The sequence below is a fragment of the Sesamum indicum genome, linkage group LG3, assembly GCF_000512975.1.
Source record: "Sesamum indicum cultivar Zhongzhi No. 13 linkage group LG3, S_indicum_v1.0, whole genome shotgun sequence".
Classification (NCBI taxonomy): Eukaryota; Viridiplantae; Streptophyta; class Magnoliopsida; order Lamiales; family Pedaliaceae; genus Sesamum; species Sesamum indicum.
Window position 1 is genome coordinate 11,644,609 of NC_026147.1, and position 23,018 is coordinate 11,667,626.

General features: G+C 35.4%; 3 protein-coding genes across 5 annotated transcripts in view; all 3 read right to left on the reverse strand.

Moving 5' to 3' along the window:
• LOC105158060 (callose synthase 10) overlaps positions 1-8,971 on the reverse strand; it is a 37,227-nt gene extending 28,256 nt beyond the window's left edge. Inside the window, exons 1-19 of the mRNA XM_011074684.2 lie at positions 8,373-8,971; positions 6,375-6,472; positions 5,893-6,056; positions 5,092-5,215; positions 4,778-4,888; positions 4,272-4,397; positions 3,842-3,931; positions 3,642-3,739; positions 3,404-3,521; positions 2,718-2,846; positions 2,339-2,415; positions 2,178-2,262; positions 1,959-2,051; positions 1,772-1,874; positions 1,527-1,650; positions 1,261-1,447; positions 740-792; positions 308-368; positions 128-209 (exon numbers count right to left, since the gene is read on the reverse strand). Of these exons, the coding sequence (XP_011072986.1) occupies positions 128-209; positions 308-368; positions 740-792; positions 1,261-1,447; positions 1,527-1,650; positions 1,772-1,874; positions 1,959-2,051; positions 2,178-2,262; positions 2,339-2,415; positions 2,718-2,846; positions 3,404-3,521; positions 3,642-3,739; positions 3,842-3,931; positions 4,272-4,397; positions 4,778-4,888; positions 5,092-5,215; positions 5,893-6,056; positions 6,375-6,472; positions 8,373-8,568 (2,119 nt within the window). The 5' untranslated portion in view covers positions 8,569-8,971. The remainder of the gene's footprint in view (positions 1-127; positions 210-307; positions 369-739; positions 793-1,260; positions 1,448-1,526; positions 1,651-1,771; positions 1,875-1,958; positions 2,052-2,177; positions 2,263-2,338; positions 2,416-2,717; positions 2,847-3,403; positions 3,522-3,641; positions 3,740-3,841; positions 3,932-4,271; positions 4,398-4,777; positions 4,889-5,091; positions 5,216-5,892; positions 6,057-6,374; positions 6,473-8,372) is intronic.
• LOC105158061 (exonuclease 1) lies at positions 13,295-18,625 on the reverse strand. Of its 3 annotated transcripts, none has more exons than XM_011074685.2 (12): positions 18,277-18,620; positions 18,114-18,150; positions 17,806-17,980; positions 17,622-17,700; positions 17,069-17,113; positions 16,697-16,846; positions 16,500-16,614; positions 16,195-16,295; positions 15,178-15,275; positions 14,996-15,088; positions 14,503-14,702; positions 13,295-14,335 (listed from the first exon to the last, which is right to left on the reverse strand). In XM_011074685.2, exons 1-12 carry the CDS (start codon positions 18,352-18,354, stop codon positions 13,887-13,889), a joined length of 1,620 nt encoding a protein of 539 aa, XP_011072987.1. In that variant the 5' UTR covers positions 18,355-18,620; the 3' UTR covers positions 13,295-13,886. The 3 variants fall into 3 exon arrangements, with proteins under 3 accessions (XP_011072987.1, XP_011072989.1, XP_020548076.1); XM_011074687.2 differs by having other exon boundaries at positions 18,269-18,620; XM_020692417.1 differs by lacking the exon at positions 13,295-14,335 and having other exon boundaries at positions 14,569-14,702; positions 14,996-15,077; positions 18,277-18,625.
• LOC105158063 (actin-interacting protein 1-2) overlaps positions 21,832-23,018 on the reverse strand; it is a 7,565-nt gene continuing 6,378 nt past the window's right edge. Inside the window, exon 6 of the mRNA XM_011074688.2 lies at positions 21,832-22,531. Within this exon, the coding sequence (XP_011072990.1) occupies positions 22,274-22,531 (258 nt within the window). The 3' untranslated portion in view covers positions 21,832-22,273. The remainder of the gene's footprint in view (positions 22,532-23,018) is intronic.

Here is a 23,018-nt window from a genome sequence, read left to right on the forward strand (position 1 = left end):
ACACTTAAGCCCTCTTAATAATACACGACACAATACCAAAGAAAGCATTTGATTTCTCACTAAACCAACCCTGTAGATCTTACCATCAAGCAAGGGGGAAATGCTAACTGAGAAAAGAAGAACATACTCTTTGATATCAAATCATGCCATGAATACCGAAGCCGCGGTAGATTTATGATAATCCTAGTTGGCTCAACTAGTGGCTTAATCTGCCATCACAGAATACCTTAACTGATTCAGACAAGACAAAAAATAATGCACATTCTAATAGTAATAAATATTTCAACAGCACGATATCATGACTTGCCTGAAGAAAATAAGCAAAAGTGAATTTGCAAGCAAAGATCACCAGCCAGTAAAACACGTAGCTGCACAGGCAGAAAGAATAAACACCGCAGTAATAGTATGGTGAACTATAAACACAAACCACAGCACTAGCATGTCACCACCATGATAAGCCCAATCCTTATTTTGAAGCATATAACTTCTCTGGACATAGATTCTAATGCACATAAAGGTAATGAAGTGAAGTGGTATGCTTTTGTACAAAAGCATAACCACCAGTTTCCTCACCGTAGATTGGCTTACAAATAATGGCAGTGCATACGTAGGAAAACATCGATAAAAGTTTTATTGAGCACAGCAATGGAAAAAATGAGATTTCAGTTATAGGTGAGAAACCCACATGGAGGTGTCAAGGAGAAAACATGCACCAATTTCAAGAAAAACAGAAGCAAACCTTATATAGTCAGAAGTCCTTTCAACAAGTCCACGACCAACAAAATAGCGTTCCTGAAGTTATCACAAGATTTAATGTACAGATAATCATGTAATAAAAGGTAATTCGAATATTTATTTTATCATTATGGAGTCCAATTCAGCATAAAAAATTTCTTGTTTTTACAGCAAAAGGATCTGAAACTTGTTAAGTTTACAAAAGAAGAGTGCAAAATACAATCCTTTTTTGTTGGACGAAAAAGAAACTCATGATTGTTGAATCATGGAAAAAAGACCCATTCAGGAATAGAAAGCATTGGAGCCATCAACTTGTACTTAAAACCTCAAGCAGGAAGGTGATAGTTTGATCATTTAGGGTCAACTTGATTATAAAGACATAGGCAATGCAAAAAAGAGATGCCAGTATCGCTCTTCCATTCTATATTTTTACCGGTATCCTTTTCCTCTGTTGGTTTTCTGAAAATAGATAGAGAAATTTACTGAAAATCAATACTGGACATGTGCCAATAGACGAGCAAATACCTCATAAATCCACTTGAAAAATTGGAAAAATGGATGATCAGACATTTCTGAGATCCTGTGACATGAAGGGAACTTGAGCAGCAGTGCAAGAACCACACGAAAACCAGCATATACACCCAATACTAGGACATAAATCCGGAAATAGACTGAATCTGAGGCGTTTGTATTCATTTCCTCCAAAAGTTTCCTGAAACCATGTTATTACATAAGCAACTAGTATAAGCATTGAAGCAACCCAAGTATTTATATGAAGAGTATACTCTTACAGGTAGACGTAAAGCACAAACGCGGAGCTCAAACCCCACCAAAAGAATCTGATAACAAGCCTTGATATAGCCATGCCTCGGGCAGTAGTATAGGCCCCAAAAGTTAGTAGCACATCCAAACAACCTATATTACAAACAATAAGCCCCACTGAAGAAAACAGGAAGGCAAGGCAAACTACTGAAGTACGAGATTAGTAAGTTGGGGCAGCGAGGACAGAATAACATCAGATAATGGGACGGCTTACTCTCTAAAAAATTCATGACAGCAAATGTTGGGCCAACGCTAAGCACTCTTTTAAAGGTATTAAGGTTAAGTTTTCCATCGTTGAAAGCCACAATAGCAAGAGCCTGTCAACCACAAAGCAAGATGACCGAATAAGAAATGGACTGCCCTGTGGAGCATATGACATTTGACAGAGTTGAAACCTTTACCTGAAACATTACAATCAAAAAGATCCATAGACGATGAAAACTCCGATACAGATGAAGGAAAGTTCGATGCTCAACAAATGAGCTTTTGCCAGTCTGTTGTTGAGAACAAACAACAAATGAAAGTGAATATACAGAACAAATACAGACAATATAGCCATTTTAATTATATACAAACAAAGGAGATACAAATAAATATGATAAATGATAACCAAGACCAACCCGTTTTCCTTTTTTAGGTTTAGGCTTCAACAGAAATGAAGAATCCTTCTTCATAGGCCAACTCAACTCAAAGCAAGCAGGTGACCTGCAAGTGATGTGATATCTGAGATAAAAAGAAATACGAAAGCATCAGTTAGAAAAAATTGAAATGAAAAACAGACCAGAAATATTCGTTAAAGTCATCGTAGTTCCGCCATTCTGAGTGTGCCGCTTTCCCATTATTATTTCTGCTAGCTTCCTGCAGATAAACAGAGATACCCAGAGAAGGAGAAAGACAGGCATCTTGAGGGTTAAATTTGCATCCAGAATTTCCAAAAGAAACCATTTATGGTACTTAAGCAGGTAATATTGCATTATCCTAAGATGTTTAGTGGAAAAATTCTATGCATTTTACAAGAACTTAGACAACAGACTATCATATAACAAACCCAAGAAATAATTCCATCAGGTATTTTAATACAGTGCACATTATGTCTCACCTGTTAAGGAAGCCAGGTGAGACACAACTGTCACGAGCAAGCATGCAACAAATGTACTCACCTCTGCCAAGGTCTCATATATGGGACAAATGATTTGCTCCAGAAAGGACACAGAACCATTTTCACTTATACAACTTGTAGCATGAGTTGCCTCCCCGTGATCCAGAATTGCATCTAATTCCCTTGCCATCTAGACAAGCCATGCAAACAAATATGGAGATGAAACTAGAAAATGTAAAATTCCATCCATACATGTTCTAGATATTTACCCACAGCAACAACATATCATACATTGATAACTTGAAGTAATTTCATAAATTTTTTAGCCAAAGAAGAACAGAAAAGGTATACTGAAAACTTACACTAATTTTATAAGAGGTCTAGCCTAAGTAAAGTACAGAAAGTGCATCAGTAACTTAATCTAATAAGCAAGTCTATTTCATCTGCATAACAAGTGAAAAATAGAAACGGCAATGAGTTGAGCAGATAGGTCATCAACGGCAAAAGTATCTGTAAAGAAGAATCAAAGTTTGGCAAAAGTAAACCAGAAAGACGAAGGAAAGATAAAAATAGTTGGACAACGCAACCAACACAGAAGAAGGAAATACTTCATCAATCGAAACATGAATATGTAAAAGTAAAGGTTCTCCAACTAAAAGAGAAATTATAAAGAACACTTCAAAAAGATATGACATATTTGGTCAACAAAGAATAAAGATCCTACACGCAGGTATATTAAAATCATACGTGGTGAAATATATAGCAGATGCATTCAGGAAGGAAGCGGACGTTCGCGGCTTCGCCCCATATGCAGAAGTACAGGGAAACTAGGAAAAGCTTCCTGTCCTTGTTAATGGCTTCCAAACTAAAGGAACAAATTGAAAAGAAGTTGGTTATTTGTCAACTAAAAGATAGCAAGATGTTGAAGAAACGAAGAAGCTGGTTATTTGTCAACTAAAAGATAGCAGGATGTTGAAGAAATAACCTATTCCATACGAGGCGTATCCGCAGGTATCTACACCATTTAATGTAATTATCCAGGACCTTCAAGAAGACATCTCTTACAGCTCGTTCATCTAGCTTCTGCAACAGAATATATTGCAAAACGATTAGCTGTAGACTACTATAGTTCTATACCTATGACTGTCTCCAAGTCCAACAAGTAAAACCTAATGTGCAACTCACTGGATCAGCATCAACTGGGATACCAAGTCGGGACTGTGCATTGGCTAAAGCAAGAATGAGATGCTCACGTTGGTTTCTTACATTGTCCTTCTGTAATAGGCAAGGTTCAAAGACTTACATCAGTAAAAGAAAGATTGTAAATCAAGAATCATGAAAACCATTAGAGGCCATAGCATATATTAGTCAACTTGCACACATCAAACAAGCAGCATTCATTTAGAAAACTTTCCAGATGATTAAACTGCTAGCAAACTCATTCAGAAACAAATGATAACCACACTCTATACTCTTTTCCTTTTCTCCGTCAAATAGGAAAGAGTTAATGGAACCTATGAACAAACTTTTAAACTTCATTAAACTCAGAAAGAAAGGAAATCTCCAACCCCCCTAGACAATTTTACTCAAAGAGAGAAGGTTGAAGAACAAGAACCTGAAACCCAAATACATATTCCAAAAGATCAAACATGTCCAAATCCCGCTGTCCAGAAATCTCAAAATCAGCTGGAAGCCGAGGAAACTGCTCATTGTATCTTATCGCTGATATTGCCCCCCTGACCTGCACAGATTATAAGGTAAACAGTGTTGATAAGAGCTCAAGAACACTTATCATTTAAGTTCAGCCTCAACCAATGGATGATTTTCCAGGCAAGAATAAAAATATAAAGTAAAAACTGAAAAGCCAACATAGCCATCAGCAACAGATTATGATTTTAAAGATAGGCAAGCTTAGAGCCTCAGTTATCAATAGTACAACTCCGCAGAGAAACAAGATCATCCTATAAAATAATAAAATAGGACAAAATGGTACATCTTCATAGAGTAAAAGATCAAACTACAAAGGTTATGGATGCTCAGGCAACATCTAGAAAAGTTGACAAAATAAGAAAAGGGACATATATATGTATCTGTACATATATATGATCAATATCAGCTTACTTCTGGAAAATATCCAATAGCATTTGTTAAGGATGGTGCTTCCAGAGGGACAATGTTATACGGGATGAGGTCACCCGATATAGTTGCATCAGACTTTTTAATCCTTCTTAACTGTAACAACAAACAACAAAATCAGCCAAAATGGACTAGTTTTCACTGGCATGCTTCATTAAGAAGAGTTCATAGTCTTAACAAATCTGCTACTAACATACATGCAGGAAAAGAGAACCATGACTGATTACCAGTGAAACATTGATAAGAATATATTTCCGTTCTTATATGAACTAAGAACATGGAAAGTAGACAGGCAATACCTCCTCCATAATGAGCCTTCCTACTCCATCTGGAGCTGCATCTTTACTAAGTGCCTCCATCACCTCAACCAAAGCCCTCAGTGTAGCAAATACCTTTTTCATTTCTGAGAATCTAAGTTGCAAGCTAAAAGAGGAAGACAAGCACAAGTAAAAAAGTCAGCTTGTTATGCAGGCACAATAAACTATTTCAGTAGGATCAACATACTAAATAATAACTAATAATAACTATTTCAGTAGAATACATGCAAAATAATAACTAATAACAGATCATGTAGAAACAGAAAATAATTTGTTTTGTCACAAAGGTTATATGGGTAATAATAAAAATGCGTACAAGCAAACTAAGAGAGAAAGGTTATTCTTGTTTTCTCTTTTTCCTTTTTCTCCAGGAAGGGCAGAACAGATGGCAAGAGGAAAAGAGAGCAATTAGTATAACCTAGAGTAATCAAATTACAGAGGATAGAGCATCAGTAAAATATTGAACTACATAACTAATAATAATGTTGTAACACTAGGATATGGTTATTTAGTACCATATGTAAAGCCCTGCTAAAAATATATGTTTTATTCGCATCCTGCACATAAAAATACCAAATACTTTATCCATGCAAATGCCATATGTAATACAGCCACCAATACATTATTGGCTGTATATGCACAAAGCACGAACGCAAGTTTTGTTAATTTGAACATCATATTTCACTGATACACATGAATAAATATTTCACATGTGGATTAAAGTAGCATTAGCAAGGACAAATGGTAAAACATAAAAACAACAAATTGGCATAGAAGACCCACTCTCCAATATTACTACTAAAATTGCCACTTTCACGCCATTTCTGTTCCTCTCTCTGGATGTCATCCACCCTGTGCCGCCTTTTGTATTGATGATAAAATTCCCACAATCGCTCAATATCACGATTACGATCTATTCTGCCACCATCCTTTTTGGCAAGCTTTTGCTGCAGCAGACAGTGAAATTCCATGCTAAAAGACTTCTACTTAAACAGAACCATTGAATCATTAAAACAAGAATAAGCATCCAAAGAAACCGCCCGTTAAGAAAGTATCTTAATATCAGATCAAAGAAGCCCATATATGGTATAAATGGAATTCTCTATTTTGAAATGGAATATCGCAAATGTCAATGGAATTGGAAAACTTTTTGTTCTAATCAAATATTTGGAATCCATTATTTCCTGTGAGATTACCCAGCATACGTAAGCTTACTTCAGCCAGCCAAATAAAACACATTAAGCAAATGATAACTGTTACTGTACCTTGATCACAGACATTAAACCTGTCTTAAATTGAAGAACACCTCTACCATCACTGTTAGGGTCCAAATTCTGGGCCATAGTATATGCCTGCTCGCACACTTGAACCAAAAAAATGCCAAGAAGACAAGAATTAAACTTAAAACTCTTGAATCAATGGATAGCTACAATATCAAAATCAACAAGTAAATTCAGCTGCCAGAGACTGTTAAAACATATAGAACCTCAAAACCATATTTGATCAGTTTAACCACTTAAAAGAAATGGAATGAAGGAACCAACAAAGGTGGATAAAAATAAAGAATTCATTACAAGAATTTGACAAATAATTTGGCCTGATTTGTTTTTGTCTTCATTCTCAATTTCAATTTTCAATACGCTAAGTCAGTTGCTGGTTTTACACTGGGTTTTATGAGAAAAATGAAAATATTTCTGGATCAGAATCTCCTGAGATGGGTATTCTAACGGAAAGATGTGAAAGAATGAAAATATGTTTGGATTAGGATGTATTGAGATAGCTTTTTATACGAAAATACGTGATATAAGGATTATGATGTTTTGTGATAGTTACTTATGCAAAAGACGTGATATTTTATAATAGCATTTTTGTTTTGTTTTTTCTTTTTTTTGGCATGAAAAGAGAAGTGATAGAATGGATTTTTTGAAGTTTATGTTTAATCCCACAAAAAAAAAGAAGCCCAACCAAACATGATCACAATAAATAGTATAGAATTGAAAATGTGCCTTTGAAAACAAAACCAAACAACACTTAGCTTTTAAGAACCGGAGCCCTCCATCCACATGACACAGTTCATAGTCTTTAAAGAGAGCAAGGATACTATCAGATCCAACATATAAGTAGCAACTAAAGAATGCAAGGATACGATCACATCCAACATATAACTAGCAAAGATTACAAAAGCCTAGTGCACCATATCTTCAATGAGAATGTCAACAATTACCACTAACAGTGTCAATACATCACAGCCCGCCTTCAGAAACAGCCAGATTAAGTCGAGGAAATGCCTTCACATATAACCCTCCATAGAACACATAAAGCAACATGAGAGACAACACCTCCAAAACTACTGCTAGCATCCACCTTGGCTACAAGTTCTACCACAGATATAAAATCTTCATCTGTTCATCAACACACTCCCACTACAGATGTGGATATCATGGCAGATCGAAAGCTGCCTAGACATGTATTGGTTTTGTGGGCTATTTAGAAACTAAACTAGGATTCTTTCCCCAAAATGAATGTGTTAGTTTGGAACATTTTCAAGGAACTTTGCTTAAAACATTTGCAGAGAGCAACCCTATTTTCAGACTACACGCTAATTTTCATTCCCCATTCCAAAAGCCTACATCCTAATTTTCAAAAGAATGCATCTCATTCAGAAAACGTTATTTATTTCAGATTTAAGTAACAAGGAAACAAAAAATGTGTTCTTAATTTGAAATTTAAGATCAAGCATTTAAATAACACGTAAACCAAAGATAGTTTCTTGAATAAAAATGTCAAAACTACATATTAATAAAAATTGGTCAAATCCTCCAACTTGCTCATCCAAACACAATTTCATTTTCGCATAACCCGAGAGAATTTTCTCTAGAGTATGTTAGCGATAGAACCTAATATAACAATGAAATGAACTCAACATAGTGTAGTCTCCACAGCAGCGGAAAAGATTTTTTTCTTTTTTTATTTTTTTGTTTTTGGCTTTTGCACCTTCAAGACAATTGATGCAAACTCTCAGCCAGGAAATAATAGGTTCCAAGTACAATATCATGTCTCAGATACTACTCTAAATGAAACGTTAAAACTCATTCGTTAATCCTATGCTCCCTCCCGTTAGCAAGAGTAACTAAAACAAATAGATTGTTTTAGGTACAGGATGCATAAACATGAATCATAAGAATAGAAATAAAAAGTAATCATAAAAATACAAATACACACAAAGAAACTTTGTTACTAACACCCATTGTGTTTTCACTTACATATTCTTGCAACATTAGGGTCCTCCGATTGAATCTCATCGGCAGCCTGCAAAATTGCATTGATGTTGGTGGTCCTTTGAAGAGAATCGGGAACGGCGCCGGCAATTCCGCTGGGGGTTCGCTGGTGGCCACCCCTCTGCTCGCTCCGAAGCACTGCCTTCACTAGCCTCTCCCAATTATCATAAACCCTAGCCATGATTCTTCTGCCAGAGGATGAATTTGGAGTAAAATGAAGTGCGATCTAGTCAGCCTTGAAGGAAGGCAGGGTGCGAGAGTTGCTCATTCCAGATTGTAAAAGAGTTGATCAACGCGTCGTGGAAATTTCCTGGGGCGAGTCGACGCGCTCAAATGGTGGAAATAGATTCGAATTCTTGTGGCTTAAATTTGTGATGAGGTGACTTTTACGCCTGATTGAGTTTGAAATCTTGGTAATGAGCCTTAAACGAGAAGTAGCTCTTCTGACGCGGTGTTTGCAATACGAGTCTCTGCAGCTCAGTAAAAGGTTCGATCCAAATTCGAATTGTTTCAAACACGAATGGAATTTCGTGCTCAAAGCTCGAACTCAAAGTATCCCGACTAGGAGTTTTTTCTATTTTTAAATATATTTGTATAAAGTGACATATTAAAGTTGGGTAAAATGCAATTCACCTCTATATGTTAATCAAAAAATGCAAAAAAAAAAAAATTATAAAAAAAAATAATAATAATTTACCCTCATGTATTTTAAAAAATGGAGCAAAAAAATCCCTCATACGAGTTCGTGTATTTCACGACCTTTTCATATTTTTTTATTTTTTTATTTTTAATTACAAAATACATTTATAACTTTATTTATAGTCATCCCGAAACCAGCTACCCCATCCCCTCCCCCCTCCAATCCACCCTTGTCACCGCCCTCCACGCCATCGCCCTCTTCCCACTCCCTCTCCCTCTCCCTCTCCCTCTCCCTCTCCCCTTCCCCCTTGTCGTCATGCCCCTATCCCCTTTCCCCCCTCTGTTGCCTCCCCTTTCCGCTCTCTCCACCGCCTATGTCCCTCCGTCTTCCCTTCCACTTCTCGTCGCCTCCGCTCTCCTTCTCTTTCTCCCTCCGCGTTCCTCCCCCTTCCTTCCCCACAACATCGTGTCCACATCACCAAAACAAAGTCGCTTCTTCAAATTTGCTAAAGTTTTCAAAGATTTAAAGTTAGAAACAATTTCTTTGGGTTCATCGAAGATGTGAAAATTTCTCAAACTTCTTGAATTATTCAAAAGAGTGGTTGAGATAATGTAGAGAGTGTATGAGACATTTTCTACACATTCATCACTATCCTTTGTAACTTGAACGTGTTTCAAAACATTCGATTCTCTTATCCCAACCGCTTAAACCATCAACGACATAACACTCAACATTACAGTTTATCTTAAAAACCTTCTTTATTACATTTGTAGTGAAAGAATTGGTGTCCAAAACAATAAACATCTCCTCTCCAACACATTAATTCCAACTTCCATAAATTACAAGGATGGAATTTCTATTTCATATACACTATATAAAAGGTATATATCACATTGGTTTCTCGGAGGAATGAAGGAATAACACCTTGAAATTGACAAGTATTGAGTTCAGATGCCCGTAAACCGAATTTTTGTGTATTTTCATATACAGTGGCCAACCACTCATCCTTTCAATAGGGTGGAATCCTATTTCATCAAGTACGACCGCTGGCAAATGAGTTTGAAGTCCTATTTCCACTTCAATTCTTTTTCTAGGCCAAATTAACTTCTAATTAATATATTTCTCTCAAAATATATATTCCAAAATAATATTTTGTCTTGCAGGATATTTATGGGTTGGTCCATGGACAAAGTCAAATCCTGTTTAATTTATTCTAATGAAGTTTCAAAAATTTTATTAATTAATATTTGTCCTACAAAATTAATCGATGAGTAAATTAATTGATCTCATTAATTAATTATAGACTCTTTTTCCTTGAACTTGTTTAGCCAATTTAACATATATTAATTTAATTCAACAAAATATTTCACACGATTAATTAAATTAGTTTAGCTTAAGAATAATTGACTACTTTAATTAATTTTTCTATACCTTTAATTCAATACTTATATTAAATAGCTTAGATTAATCCTACTAATAAAAAAATAATCCAATATTCAATTCATTGAAACCAATGAAGGTGAACTTCTTCGATTAAGGGTGTAACCCTTAGGTTCATGTTAATGATAGTCATGGGCTCACAAGCATTGTGATTTGTCAAATTTAATAAATTATAGTAATTAAATAAAATTGAAATTAACCCACCCATTACTCATGATTGGCATCCAGCAATACGCCATAAAGCCCTATGTCTAAGTGAAGGTGGAGAACTTTTAGATAGTGAATACCATGCAAGTAAGGTTCTATCATCAATTATCTTCCAGTTGAGTCTACGGCATGTATAGTAAATTAAGACCTTGTTCAGTCAAATACTATGCATCACTTCCTTCCATTTCTTTATTAAGAACAATTAACCAAGGAAATCCTACACCTAGTTGTCGTGATACCTTGGCCAAGGATTTATTAATTAGAAATAGTAAAGAGCATAGGGCATCTTCTGTTTTAATGATCATGTTGATGTGTCATTGGCGTGCCACTCACTAACCTTTATATTAGATAAGCTTGTACTGAAAATATCCCATTTATAATCACCTAGATGATCAGGAAATAAATAAAAGTAAAAGGTACCTAATATAAGGTTATTATGATCCCTCAAGTCATAAGGACTAATTTTGCACTATCGTTCCAGGAAATTCAAGGTTTAATGTTCTCATCCAATAAAGAACCATTTAGTGCACACATTCCTAATGATCACACCCTCACATGCACTAGTGTCTCTAAACCAACGTGCATGAAATGAGTCATTCCCCTTCTAGAGAACTTAACCTTGTGAGTAAACCTCCACGAGATCAATGATATCTTCATCCTATTGATCCTTTGGTTTGGAACATTTTTAAAGCCAAGACCTTGGAAGCATATTTTATGATTATTATAAAATGCATAACCATGATTCATAGTCATAAACGACTTAATGCAAATCCCTTGAAAGGTCGTTCGGTGTATTTCGGCAAGCATGCACATTAGCTTCAGCAGATAGTGTTGGCAGTGGATGGCAAAAGGCATATGTGAGACTAGAAAGGTTTTGGCAAACTGTTGATGGGTGTTGGTACCGTGACACCGGGCAAATAGGGAGCATATGGTACATAGTTGCCCGATTGAGGAATGAATGGGTGATAGTGCACGGCAAACTGCATGGTAGGTGAATGTGCAGGCCTTAAGCATCGTTAGTCAGTTTTAGTATATTGTGGGCATCGTGGGCTTGTGTCTCGGCAGCCTGCTGGACGTTGCGAGAAGTCAGCAGGCAAATGCGTAAGCATGCAGGTGCAAGGGTGAGTCAAGTGCCTATCTGTGAGGGACAATCAGCAGACAAGTGCCCGTAAGCAGAACTCGTGTTACATTTCTTGGAAAACTTATAGACGGTGTGCACAAGAAACACCAAATGTGCGAGTTTTCTAGGAATGTCGGCAGACAGTATGCACGGATGGCCCTAAGGTATACATGCATGACTGACAGGGATTGACGATTGTCAGTAATGGCTAAGTCTAGGCAATGAGATGTACCCTAGGCAAGCAAGCAATGTGTGCAGAGTATGTGATAGGCAGTTGAGGGATGATAACTGCCTGCTTATAGGGCAGAATGTGGCTGCAAACATGTTTTAGGATAGTCGGCCTATTGTGGGCAGTTTTCTATTGGAGTTTCCTAGCAGTTGGGGGATGTCAACTCCAATCATGTTGTACTTTATTCGCTTTGCATGGCTTGTACATTTTTTGAGAGGGTGAAGGACGTGATCCATTGTGTATAAGCTTGGGGTCCTTTTAATTTTATTGTTGGAAATAAAATATAAGGTTGGCTTCCGTGGTAATATGTAGTGTTGCTTGAATTTTGCAAATTCTGGCTATCTTGCATGCTTTGTGGGTGATTCCATATTTACTTCTTAAATTTCATACACGAGTAATAGTGTGTAATGGGAAGGCTTACTAGCTTGTGTGAAGCTAGGTAGCATAGTGGGTGTAAAAATTTCATTTCATCAAAAACCCTTGTGACAGTTTGTATGAGAGCCAACTTAGGTTCTGATTCAGTCGGTGGAGGCAGATTTGTGAAGGCTTCAAAATTTTGTGTATGTCACATTTGCAAAGGCTCAAACGGCATGGGAGACCAAATAGGGATGGATAATCGATTGGACGTCATGGAGGCGAGATTGCAATGGGTTGAAGTACTTGTGGGGCGAACAGAAGAGCTGCCTACGGTGTGTGCACATGATCGACAGGGCTTGACGATTGTCGGCCTAAGACTTGTCTTGGCGATTGGTTGCACATTAGGCAAGTAAGCAACGTGTGCAAGGCATGTGACAGGTAGTTGAGGGACGAGAACTGCCTGCTTACATGGCATAAGGGATTGCAAACATGTACTAGGATAGTGGGCCTGTTGAGGGCAGTTTCCTAATGCTTTGCCAAGCTTGTACTCTTTTTGATAAGGTGATGGACATGATCTATTGTGTGCAAGCTTGAGGGTCCTTGTATATTGGTTGTTGGAAATAAAATATAAGGTTGGTTTATATGGTAATTTGTTGTGTTGCTTGAATGGTGCGAATTATGGCTATCTTGCATGCTTTGTGAGTGATTTTCTCTCTATTTCTTAAATTTCATATACGAGTGAGAGTGTGTGAGGGAAACACTGACTAGTTTGTGGGAAGCTAGGCCACATAATGGGTATAGAATTCCACTGCGTCAAAAACCCCTGTGACACCTAACGACTTCATTCTTTGCGCATATAGTTAGATAGACAAATATTAAATGAAGAATTCCTTGATAATTTCATAAACGTGATACAAAAATTGTTTACTACAAGGGCACTACAGCGTGCTTCTTAGCTTATATCTTTTGAGCTAGTTGGCACACTAGACACTAGCCTAACATGATCTATGTGACATAACTAAATCACTACTCGATAACTAATAAAGGTGTACAAAAGGTAAGAAAAGAGAAAGAAAAATGTAATACTAAGAACACACTTTCTCCTTAACTTAGAACACAGAGCTAGATACTTCGAGCTACAAGTGAGGGAGCTTGAACTGCAACTAAATACCAATTGGCCCTCTCTGAACTCTTTATTCCAGTACAGGGAAAAAAGCCTCAACAACTAAATATGTTGAACTTTCTTGTGATAGTTAACTATAGCTCTATATGTATGCAGGAGCAATCCTACTCGCTTTACGTTGCCCCATGGAATCCCAAAAAATTGTAAACCAAATCAATGAACATTTTTGTAATCTAACCATGATTTTGGCTGAGGATGGTGATATGTATCAGCTGCCTTGCACTAATAATCAGCATAATAATGGTTCAATACATCTGCAGACTTATCAACAACTGGAGAACGAACAAGGGCAAAAAGGCCTAGCTCCTTAAATTTAACAAGAATCATACTCGAGAGAAGAAGTTCAATATACTACTTTTCTTAGATTGTACATGGTTGCATCGATTTTGTTTCAATGATTGTTCACTTTTTCTTCTGCTCTTTGAGTAAACAGACTTGTCAGGTTTAGAATCCACACTTTCCTGTGATACAGGAGTCATGCATGAGGTCATTAAGTTTTCAGTATCAGTCACTTCAGAAGCTTGTTCATCAACAGGAACTGTCTGATTCTGTTGCACTTCATTTTGTTTCCATTTTTTAAAGGGGTTGTTGTTAGGAATGTTTAAGGGACATCCAAGAGAGACATCCTGGTTCCTTTTGGAGGCCTCTTCTCTCAAAGGGAAGGCCAACTTTTCCAGTGCTAAAGCTTCACTTGCATGCAGCACTTCTTGTGTGATTACCTTTGGCTTCCTTTCCTCCAAACTGTTGGTCACTGAATCCAGTGGTGTATCCCCTGTTAGTTTCCAGGGCAAATTATGGATTGTAATTCAGATAAAATTTCAAATTTGAAATATACATTACAGCTAAGAAAATTTATTGAAGAGAAAAAAAAAGTCCAGATCATTTAAAATGTACACCTAAAAGTATAAACCAAGTGGCATAGACGGCTACAAGACTAACCTCTAATTCTTTTTCTGTGTGTTTTGTGGAAAGAAAGTGTAGTAAAACATCCTTCTTCCGTTGATTCCGTGGGTTCTTCTTGTCCCAAGAGTATGTTGGCAGAATGATGTCCAGGTTGAGGGAAGTAATCAAAAGCATGCATTGTACAGGGATCTAGATTTCCTTCCGCAATTGCAATTGCTAGCGAAGGCTTTAAATCTCTAACTGCAGTGAAGGAAAGAAAGGAGGGGAAAAAGAAAAAGGACTTTCTCTACTAGTAAATGTTTGCTAAGTTACTCGACTCTGTAAAAGTACACAGCACCGAAGGGCTTTTGTGAAACATATGAAGTAAAGACTCGAAATCATTGGTCAATTGTGTTGGCTGGAAAATGATGTGAATTTGCAAATGCTCTTATGTGATTGGTTAAAGTGTGATCTGTGATGTAAGAACTGCATCAGTTCAATTACCAATGAACGAGATATTACTCAAAGTAATAAGAAGTGGAAAGGATACGGGCCCAAGAAATCAAGCTCTTCATTTTGATACTGCAAAAGCTCTGCTGGAAGAGGTTTTAGGGGTTTCAGCTGCTTTGAAACTATATCATACCTGGCCAAGATGTGAACTAAGATGCTCCGAAATAACAAAAAAGAAATGAAGACTTTGTGTGTGGTCTGTGATACTTTAGTGATACATACACTCGGGCGTGTTGGAAGACTGCAACTGCTTCTTTGAAAGCTGTTTCGTAATCTTCAGGCATTAGTTTTCCCTTCTCAAACTTTAAAACTGAAAGAACCTGTGAGATACACCAAACTTCTGAGCTGTGATTGGGAATCTAACGCAGTTTTCAAGCTTCAGAAAATAAAAAGACATGCATAGTAGAGAAGAACTTGAGTATAATCTACAAAGAATGTCAGAAATTTTGTTAAAATATTGCAAGTAAGGCTATAAGATCCATAGCAGTCTAGCAGTATCTGAATATTCAGTAGTGTAAACTTAATTTTAGACTTTGTTCATTTTCTTCAACAATATCATAGTGACAATATTATGGATTTTGAGTAAGCAGATATTCTGTAGCTGAATGACTTGCTATAGTGAAAACATAATCTATATTGCAGAATGTATATTACTTTTTGAACATTAATACTTTTCTATGAAGTTTAAATTTATATAGTTAAGACACTACCCCACAATTCAGAATATATTAACTGCATTTCAAATTAACAGCAGGTGTTAATCTTGTGAATTTATGTTGATTTGTCTGTCAACAGCACTCAGTTCACCACATAACCCTACGGACAACAATCATCAGCCAAAGGATGCCGCTTTACATAATGGTGCAATGAAATTCAGAAACATGAAAATATCTAAAAATCATTTATAAAGTAATAATGAACGTTAGTTCGTTAATGATGACACTAAATGATGCCACCTCTGAGAAGTTTTTCTCTTTTCACTCCTTACTGAACCATGCAAATGAAGTGGCCTTGTGATCCATGTGAATTAGCTGGATAGTTATAGAATTCTGATTACAGTTTTTCTTTCTGAAAACTCAAATGTTAGTCTTGCAAGAGATTCCAGAATTCTTTGCACTAAGATTTTTCAATCAAAAAAGAACGAACATAAAGATTTCACGAAAAGATATTTTCAGGTACTCTGATATTTAAGAGACATCATAATAGTCTGGCTTTTACTTGATGAAAGATTGTTCTTACACGGGCTAAATTCCGATACTTGGCAACCAAATTGTAAGCTTTTGCAATTCCAATGCCAGGTACAGATGGAAGGAAATCACAGCCTGCCATGACACACATACCTAAACATTTTGAAAGGTTAGTTCATATTTCACACAGACAAGAAATCGGACTACACATAATTTCTACAAGAATTGTCATGGCTTGAAAAGAGTTGCTCTTAGAAAAAACAGTTGCCTTGACAGTGATGCAAATTTTGTGTAGATATTGAACTCTGAAAGTAGGTGAAATCTGTGAAATATATGGGATGGAGCAGGGTACTTCACCTGTAAATAATTCTCTGTCAAAATTTTTGAAGGATGGTACATGACCAACAGCATCAAAAACCTTGTTCAGCATTATCTCTTCACCATTGCCATAGCGATCCATCTTAAAGACTATCTGTGTAGACCATAGAAGAAATGTTCGGATAATGAACACAGAGTTCAAATCTCGACTATCTACATCAGAGTTTAACTCTTACAGCAGGGCAACCATATGCTAGTAAATCGCTATCCTCTGAAATGACCGCGACAACTCCACCTTCTTCAGCCTCAAGACCTGCAAGATATGCCAATTGTGCATCTGCCTCGTATGGAGCTACGACAAACTCAATATTTTCTGATCTCAAAGTCTGAAAATTAAGCAATTGATGGTAGCAATTGGTCATGCTTGAACAAGAAGCAGTGGAACTTAATGAGCATTGACAATATCCATTACAGTCTTACAAAGTTGGATCCAAAAACTTTATGTCCACCTGTTATTCAATGGATGCTAGACTCTGAATACAAGTATTTATATCAAGCTTTTCACAACAATATAAAAGCACATATGAAAAGAAATCAATGGCCATTACCTGAATCAATTGGTGTGCCATCAGTGGGGTGACACTCACAGCTCTCTACACAGAAATTCACAGATAGCAGTAAAGGATTACTATTGCTATAGTTTGTGAGCTAAAGATACATGAATAACATGTCCGTGGTATAGAGGGTAGGTTTAATAGATGAATGCCAAGATGCATGAGGAAACGAAAAAAAAATATTATGAGTATACATTGATTCGGCATGTCAAGATGTTGCAGGTAAAACATATCAGGAAACAAGGGTCCTCCAGAACAAAAAAATGAAGAAGAAAGGATTTTATAGAACTATCAAATTTTCAATAGATGCGTGATAATATTGACACCGTACTCCTCACAAACTGATGATATTGCTGCATTATTTTACACGACTAAATAATCAATAAACTGAAATTTGTTCAGACTATAGACAGCATATACATGAACTTTGCTGCATATTATTGCTCTCACCAAAACAGACGGTACGAAAAAAATAAAATTAAATTTAACTTCATGTCAAGAAGGCTAAACAAATGCAAGAAAACATAACAAGAAACAAAATCAATACCTGGAAAAGCTCAGAGGCTGTATTAGCGTCACCATCCTTCAGCTTTTCCATTGCCATATCTCGATTAGCCTTTCGTCGCCTGAATGAATATCAATTAGAGAAAGAAAAGACTTCCTTAAGCCCAGTAGAAAGATATAAAATGTTTTGAAAATGATGCAACCATAGGCAAAATCGTTTTACATGCCTGTTCCTCTCATCTTCAGTAGTGGCCTTACATGGGATGTTCCCACCATCAAAAACAACTACAGGAGTAATCTCATAGTGTCGAAGCATATTAATTCTATGCATAAAATACTTTAAGAACTGGTATTTCTTATCCCCTTCCAAATCCAAGCATAGCTCCATACTACACGAATAGGCTGCGATACATTCTCCAATTTCATTAATTCATTCAATCACCGAAAGAAAAAGAAAACACCATAATCAACCCCTTCCAATCGCAAAAGATTAGAGAAGAAGGGGAAAAAAACAGGAACATATTGGATAAACTACCTCCTTTATGCAGCCATGAATATGCATCAATTCCCACCTGCATCACAAGCCAAAACTAAGGAACTTATAAACAAATGCGGCATAGAAGTGTGTAATACTATGACAGCAACCCAGAATCAAAAACTAGAAATTAAGATACAACAGCCCATCATTACATCCTTACACGTCTCCCAGCATATTTCTTGATGTGGACGCGTTCAACATAGGGCTTCATGAATTTCAGAAGATTATTGATGCCCATTTCCTGATTTTTGTCACAATCTTATTCTATTATTATTTTGGGGGGTGCAGTACCTTGAGCTGAAGAGTTGAGGGGATGGGGAATGAGAGAAGATGGCGGGAAAGAAAGTAGAACGTAGGAGGAGGGGAGTATCTATATTGATAGATGAGGTACTGTGTAACGCGCCTGTGGTGCGAATTTGGGGAAGGACTAACCAACCATATGTAGCCACGTACACATAAGGACTGATCGCTTTGGTCTGTGACGAGGAGATGTGATTGTGGTCGTCATGCGCGCGAAATTAGTTTGAAGTTTTGTCGCGTTGAAAAAGTTCCCGCCGGATCCGCTATGAATTCGGGCGCCTCCACGCTTCAATAGCCGCTTCTCCTGCTTTAATTATTTTAATATAAATATATAACTAAATAAAAATATATCAAGTCGTAAATACTGTTCACAACTTGATGAATACAAATATTATTTATGACATGTAACCCTATATTGATATCATACATTGATGTAAGTTAATTATTATTATTCATGTATTTCTTTAAATATTATATATATTATTAATGTTATATATTGTAATTATCTAATTATAAATTTATATATATTTTTAATTTATAATTAATGTTAAAATTTATTAATTAAAAAACTTACAATTAATTATTATAAATATTGCAATGAATACAAATATTATAATATAGTTAAAGTTTTGCTTTACTTTGTCTCACTTTATGTTAATTATAGAATTTAATTATCGTTGTTATATTGATATATTTATTTAAATAAATTATTATTTAATATATCAAAATAAATAATTATATAGAATATAATAGTATATATGGTAATATAATATATAATAATATAAATAAAAAAAAGGGAAGGCTGACCGTTGAAGGAAGATAATTTTTTTTTTTTTTGCTCTATCCACAACTTAATATATTTGTGTTATATATATATCATTTTAATTATTTTTTAAATTTTGATAATAATAAAATAAAAATAAACCCGCTTCTCCTCCAGCAGAACAGCTAAGAAAAAGAATATCATATTAAAGCAAATATTGCTAAAAAATCTTTACTAAATACTTATTTCTTATTAGGATCGTATAAGTGAAAACATGTTTATTCATACGTATTTTTGTTTGAATAATTACTTTATACATAAAAAATTTAATCATTCATTTTATAAACTAATAACATATTTTTTTATAATGTTTTGATATGGCATTACTAACAACTATAGATAAATAAAAAATAGAATAAATTATATTGATATTTTTTGAGATTATATCAAATTATACAAACATCTCTTATATTTTATAAAATTTCAGCTACACTCCTTAAAGGGTATTAGTGTATTTACAAAATTACAACAAACCCCCTGAAAGTGTTAGTGTAATGTTTTTCAAATGGTATTTGTATGAGTTTTGTATTTAAATAGTGGGTGTAGTTGTAACTACATCTATAACCTCAGGAAATGTAGTCATAATTTTGTAAAAAGTATAAAATATTTGTATATTTTAGTCTAACATCAGGAGTTGTCGACGTAATTTACTCTTAATTTAATAGAGGCTTGAATTAACTAATTAGTGAATTGGATTTATTAATTAATTAGGAGATGGACTTGTTTAGTTCATAGGTTGGATCCATTAATTAGATTTGGGCTAGAAATAATAGACTAATTATGTTTGTTTTGGACTTTATTAATTAAGTGGATTGGATTAATTAATTAATTAATTAATTGAATTTCTTGATGTGAATATTTAATTGGAATTAAATATTTACTTTGATTCTTTTTTGTTGGATATTTATTTAATTAGATTAAATAATAAGTCCAACAAAATTAGTGTATGAATTCAATTTAATTTGTAGGACAAGTTAATTGATTCTGGCCTAAGTGCAAACAAACCCTATCCCATGTTGACCTTGACTAGGCCTACCTTGGGACTCTTAACACATTTACTTAATCTTTTAACTTAAGAGAAATCTTTTAACTTAAGAGACCGTCTCCTATTCGATCACTTGTTGTGGCAACCAACCTAGGGAGTTTAAACGTGTTCTAGAGCACATAGGAGATTTGACTATCAAATACTGACAAACAACAAATCTTCTCTTGGAACCCATCATCCTTACTACATGTTTCGACTATACTGGACAAGACTTATAATGACCACATTACAAACACGATCATATATCGCCAAATTCAAGATCCAGTCATCACACATATGTGACTGTTGTGATTCCTCGAATTTGAGGATTAGACCCCGTACTATCTGAGCGGGGGAATACTAGTCATACCGACCAAGCCTCAAAGGCTCCATATTCTTTGCGAGCCAATTCAGTTTACTTGACATTTCTTGTCAACCATCCACTAAAGTTGTATAGACGTCCCACATCTATCGCTAATAAAGTACGACACTCATCTAATGAATGCAACATTTAGTGCAAGTCTCAATAAAACACTTGATACCAGTCTCGAGATTTTAAGCTTGAAACGTTTAAGACCAACCTCCAGTAATTGATGTCATAGTTGTCATTCGATGCACAACCCAACTACCTTGATTGTTAATTTGATTTGTGGGCTTTGTTGTAACGTAAAGCAGTAGAGCAATTTACACAAGAAGTTAACATAATAAAATAGAGCCATAGAATGTAACTTTTGTTCATATTTCAATATTACAGTTGGAATGAAATTGTTCACAACAAATTGTAGAATTAACTTTTTAATTGGCTTCTAATCACATATTTTAACAACTACCTTAGTAAGAGTGTAAAAGTTATAAATCTGATTTCACTCATCGTACTTATTTTATATTTCGCCATGTTCCATTATTCCAAAGGACAAATACTTGTATAATTTAGATTATGCATGTTCGTTTAATTATTAAAATTTTAAATTCTATGCGCCTCTGCGCCCATGTTTTTCGAACCCAACAGTAACTTTTAGTTCTACTCTTAATCATCCTATAAATGGAGGCGATAGTGGTAACTCAAGCTATCTACACTTTCTACTTTTTTTCCTCTCGCAAACAATACGGATATACATTTTCTTCTCATTTTTTGCACCCCACAAGCTTAATTTCTCCTACATTTTGATATTCTATCACTTTATAACAATTACTGCACCATTATTCGTTGTTATTTCAAGTTCCCTTTATTCCCTTTTCTAGAAGGATAAATTACCCTGACCAATGTTTAGAAGGATAAATTACAATAGATTCACCAAAGATTTGTTATAATTATAAGTACCTCTTCATTATTTAAAAATTTACAAATTTCTCCCTGAAATAACAAATGTCTTAAGAAATAACAAAGATGTATTTATAATTATGACAAACCTAAAAAAAGCTATTTATAGTGTACCCTATTTAGAATCAAGAAGGTTTTATTACAATTGTCAAAGTAAAAGAAAGCTAGTTGAAAAATTAACTATTTGATATCATCTGCAACGGACGAGACAATATTAATTTTCTCGAAAAAAGAGTACAAAGAAGCGGAAGAAAAAATGTCAATAATACACATTACATCAATCTTAAAAAAAAAAAGTAATTACAGCAGGACAACATAGACAAGGGCTACAATAATTTCCAATCTTGATGCAATGACCAAACGTAAGAAAAAATGCTAATAATACACATTACCCAGGATGCTGTCCTAAAACATACATCAACAGAAACAGAATGAGATCGATTCAAGCCGGTGGAATAAATAAGACATGCGCCACAAACTATCATACATCCAATGTATTTGAGACCAGCATTGTGATAACATGACAAGCAACTACTTCAATTTTCAGGCAGAGGATAGTCCTCAAAGCATGAGATAAAAGATTGCAGAGAGGATGCTCCTGAAAGGATGTCTAATGCCAATCACATGCCCGCATTCATGAATACTCTCTTATCCTTCCCAGAAATAGATCAAACCCAAAATTTTCTATGTTACTGTGGTGTTACAGTCCATACACGGATGCAAGCGTCCTCACCAGAACTAACCAAACTGTGTTCATCAGTAAAAACTAAGCCGTAGACTCCACCCAGGTGAGCTCCCTTGATAGTTATCCGACTTGATGCCGGCTTGTCTACTTCATATATAATTATGCATGTATCAAGTGATCCAGTGGCAACCATGCTGTTATCAGGAGACCAAGCAATGCAGTTTATTCGAGCAGTGTGGTACAGCATATTTTTAAGCTTTACCTGGAAAAATATACATTTGAAGTGAATTTCTGATAGATGGAACAGGAAAGTTACAAGGAAAAAAAATTAAAAGATAAGGAAAAAGTGGCAAATGACAAATTCCATTCTCTGCTAAGTTTCTATGTTTTGTCAAGTTAATACAGGAAATGCAACATCAAGAAGGAAAGAGCACGAAAATGCACAATAAAGAAAACAACGCAAAGCCTAAGAACAAGGAAGTGCAAGGAACTGCAATTTACCTACCTACATGGTTATGCTATTTGAGAAAGGACTCACACTTCACAAAAGAAAGCTCTTTTTAGCTGGAGCACCGAAGCACACTTTCAATAAGATCATTCAACAACAATTTAAAAGCTTTGAATTCAGCTTGTTGCATCTGATGAAATTTCAATTAGGGATGTTAATCAAGCATATTGTATGATCCACAGAGATCTAGAGGAAGATTTTCACCATGTGCTGCTAACTTTAGTTTAACTTTTATCACAGA

What these genes read in the sequence shown, in the direction of transcription:
- LOC105158061 (XM_011074685.2), bottom strand. Translation starts at nt 18,354, where the DNA reads ATGGGCATCAATAATCTTCTGAAATTCATGAAGCCCTATGTTGAACGC. An exon ending in TTCATGGCTGCATAAAGGAG is followed by an intron (nt 17,981 to 18,113) that starts GTAGTTTATCCA and finishes AATGTATCGCAG; the next exon opens with CCTATTCGTGTAGTATGGAG. An exon ending in TAGCATATGGTTGCCCTGCT is followed by an intron (nt 16,615 to 16,696) that starts GTAAGAGTTAAA and finishes TGGTCTACACAG; the next exon opens with ATAGTCTTTAAGATGGATCG.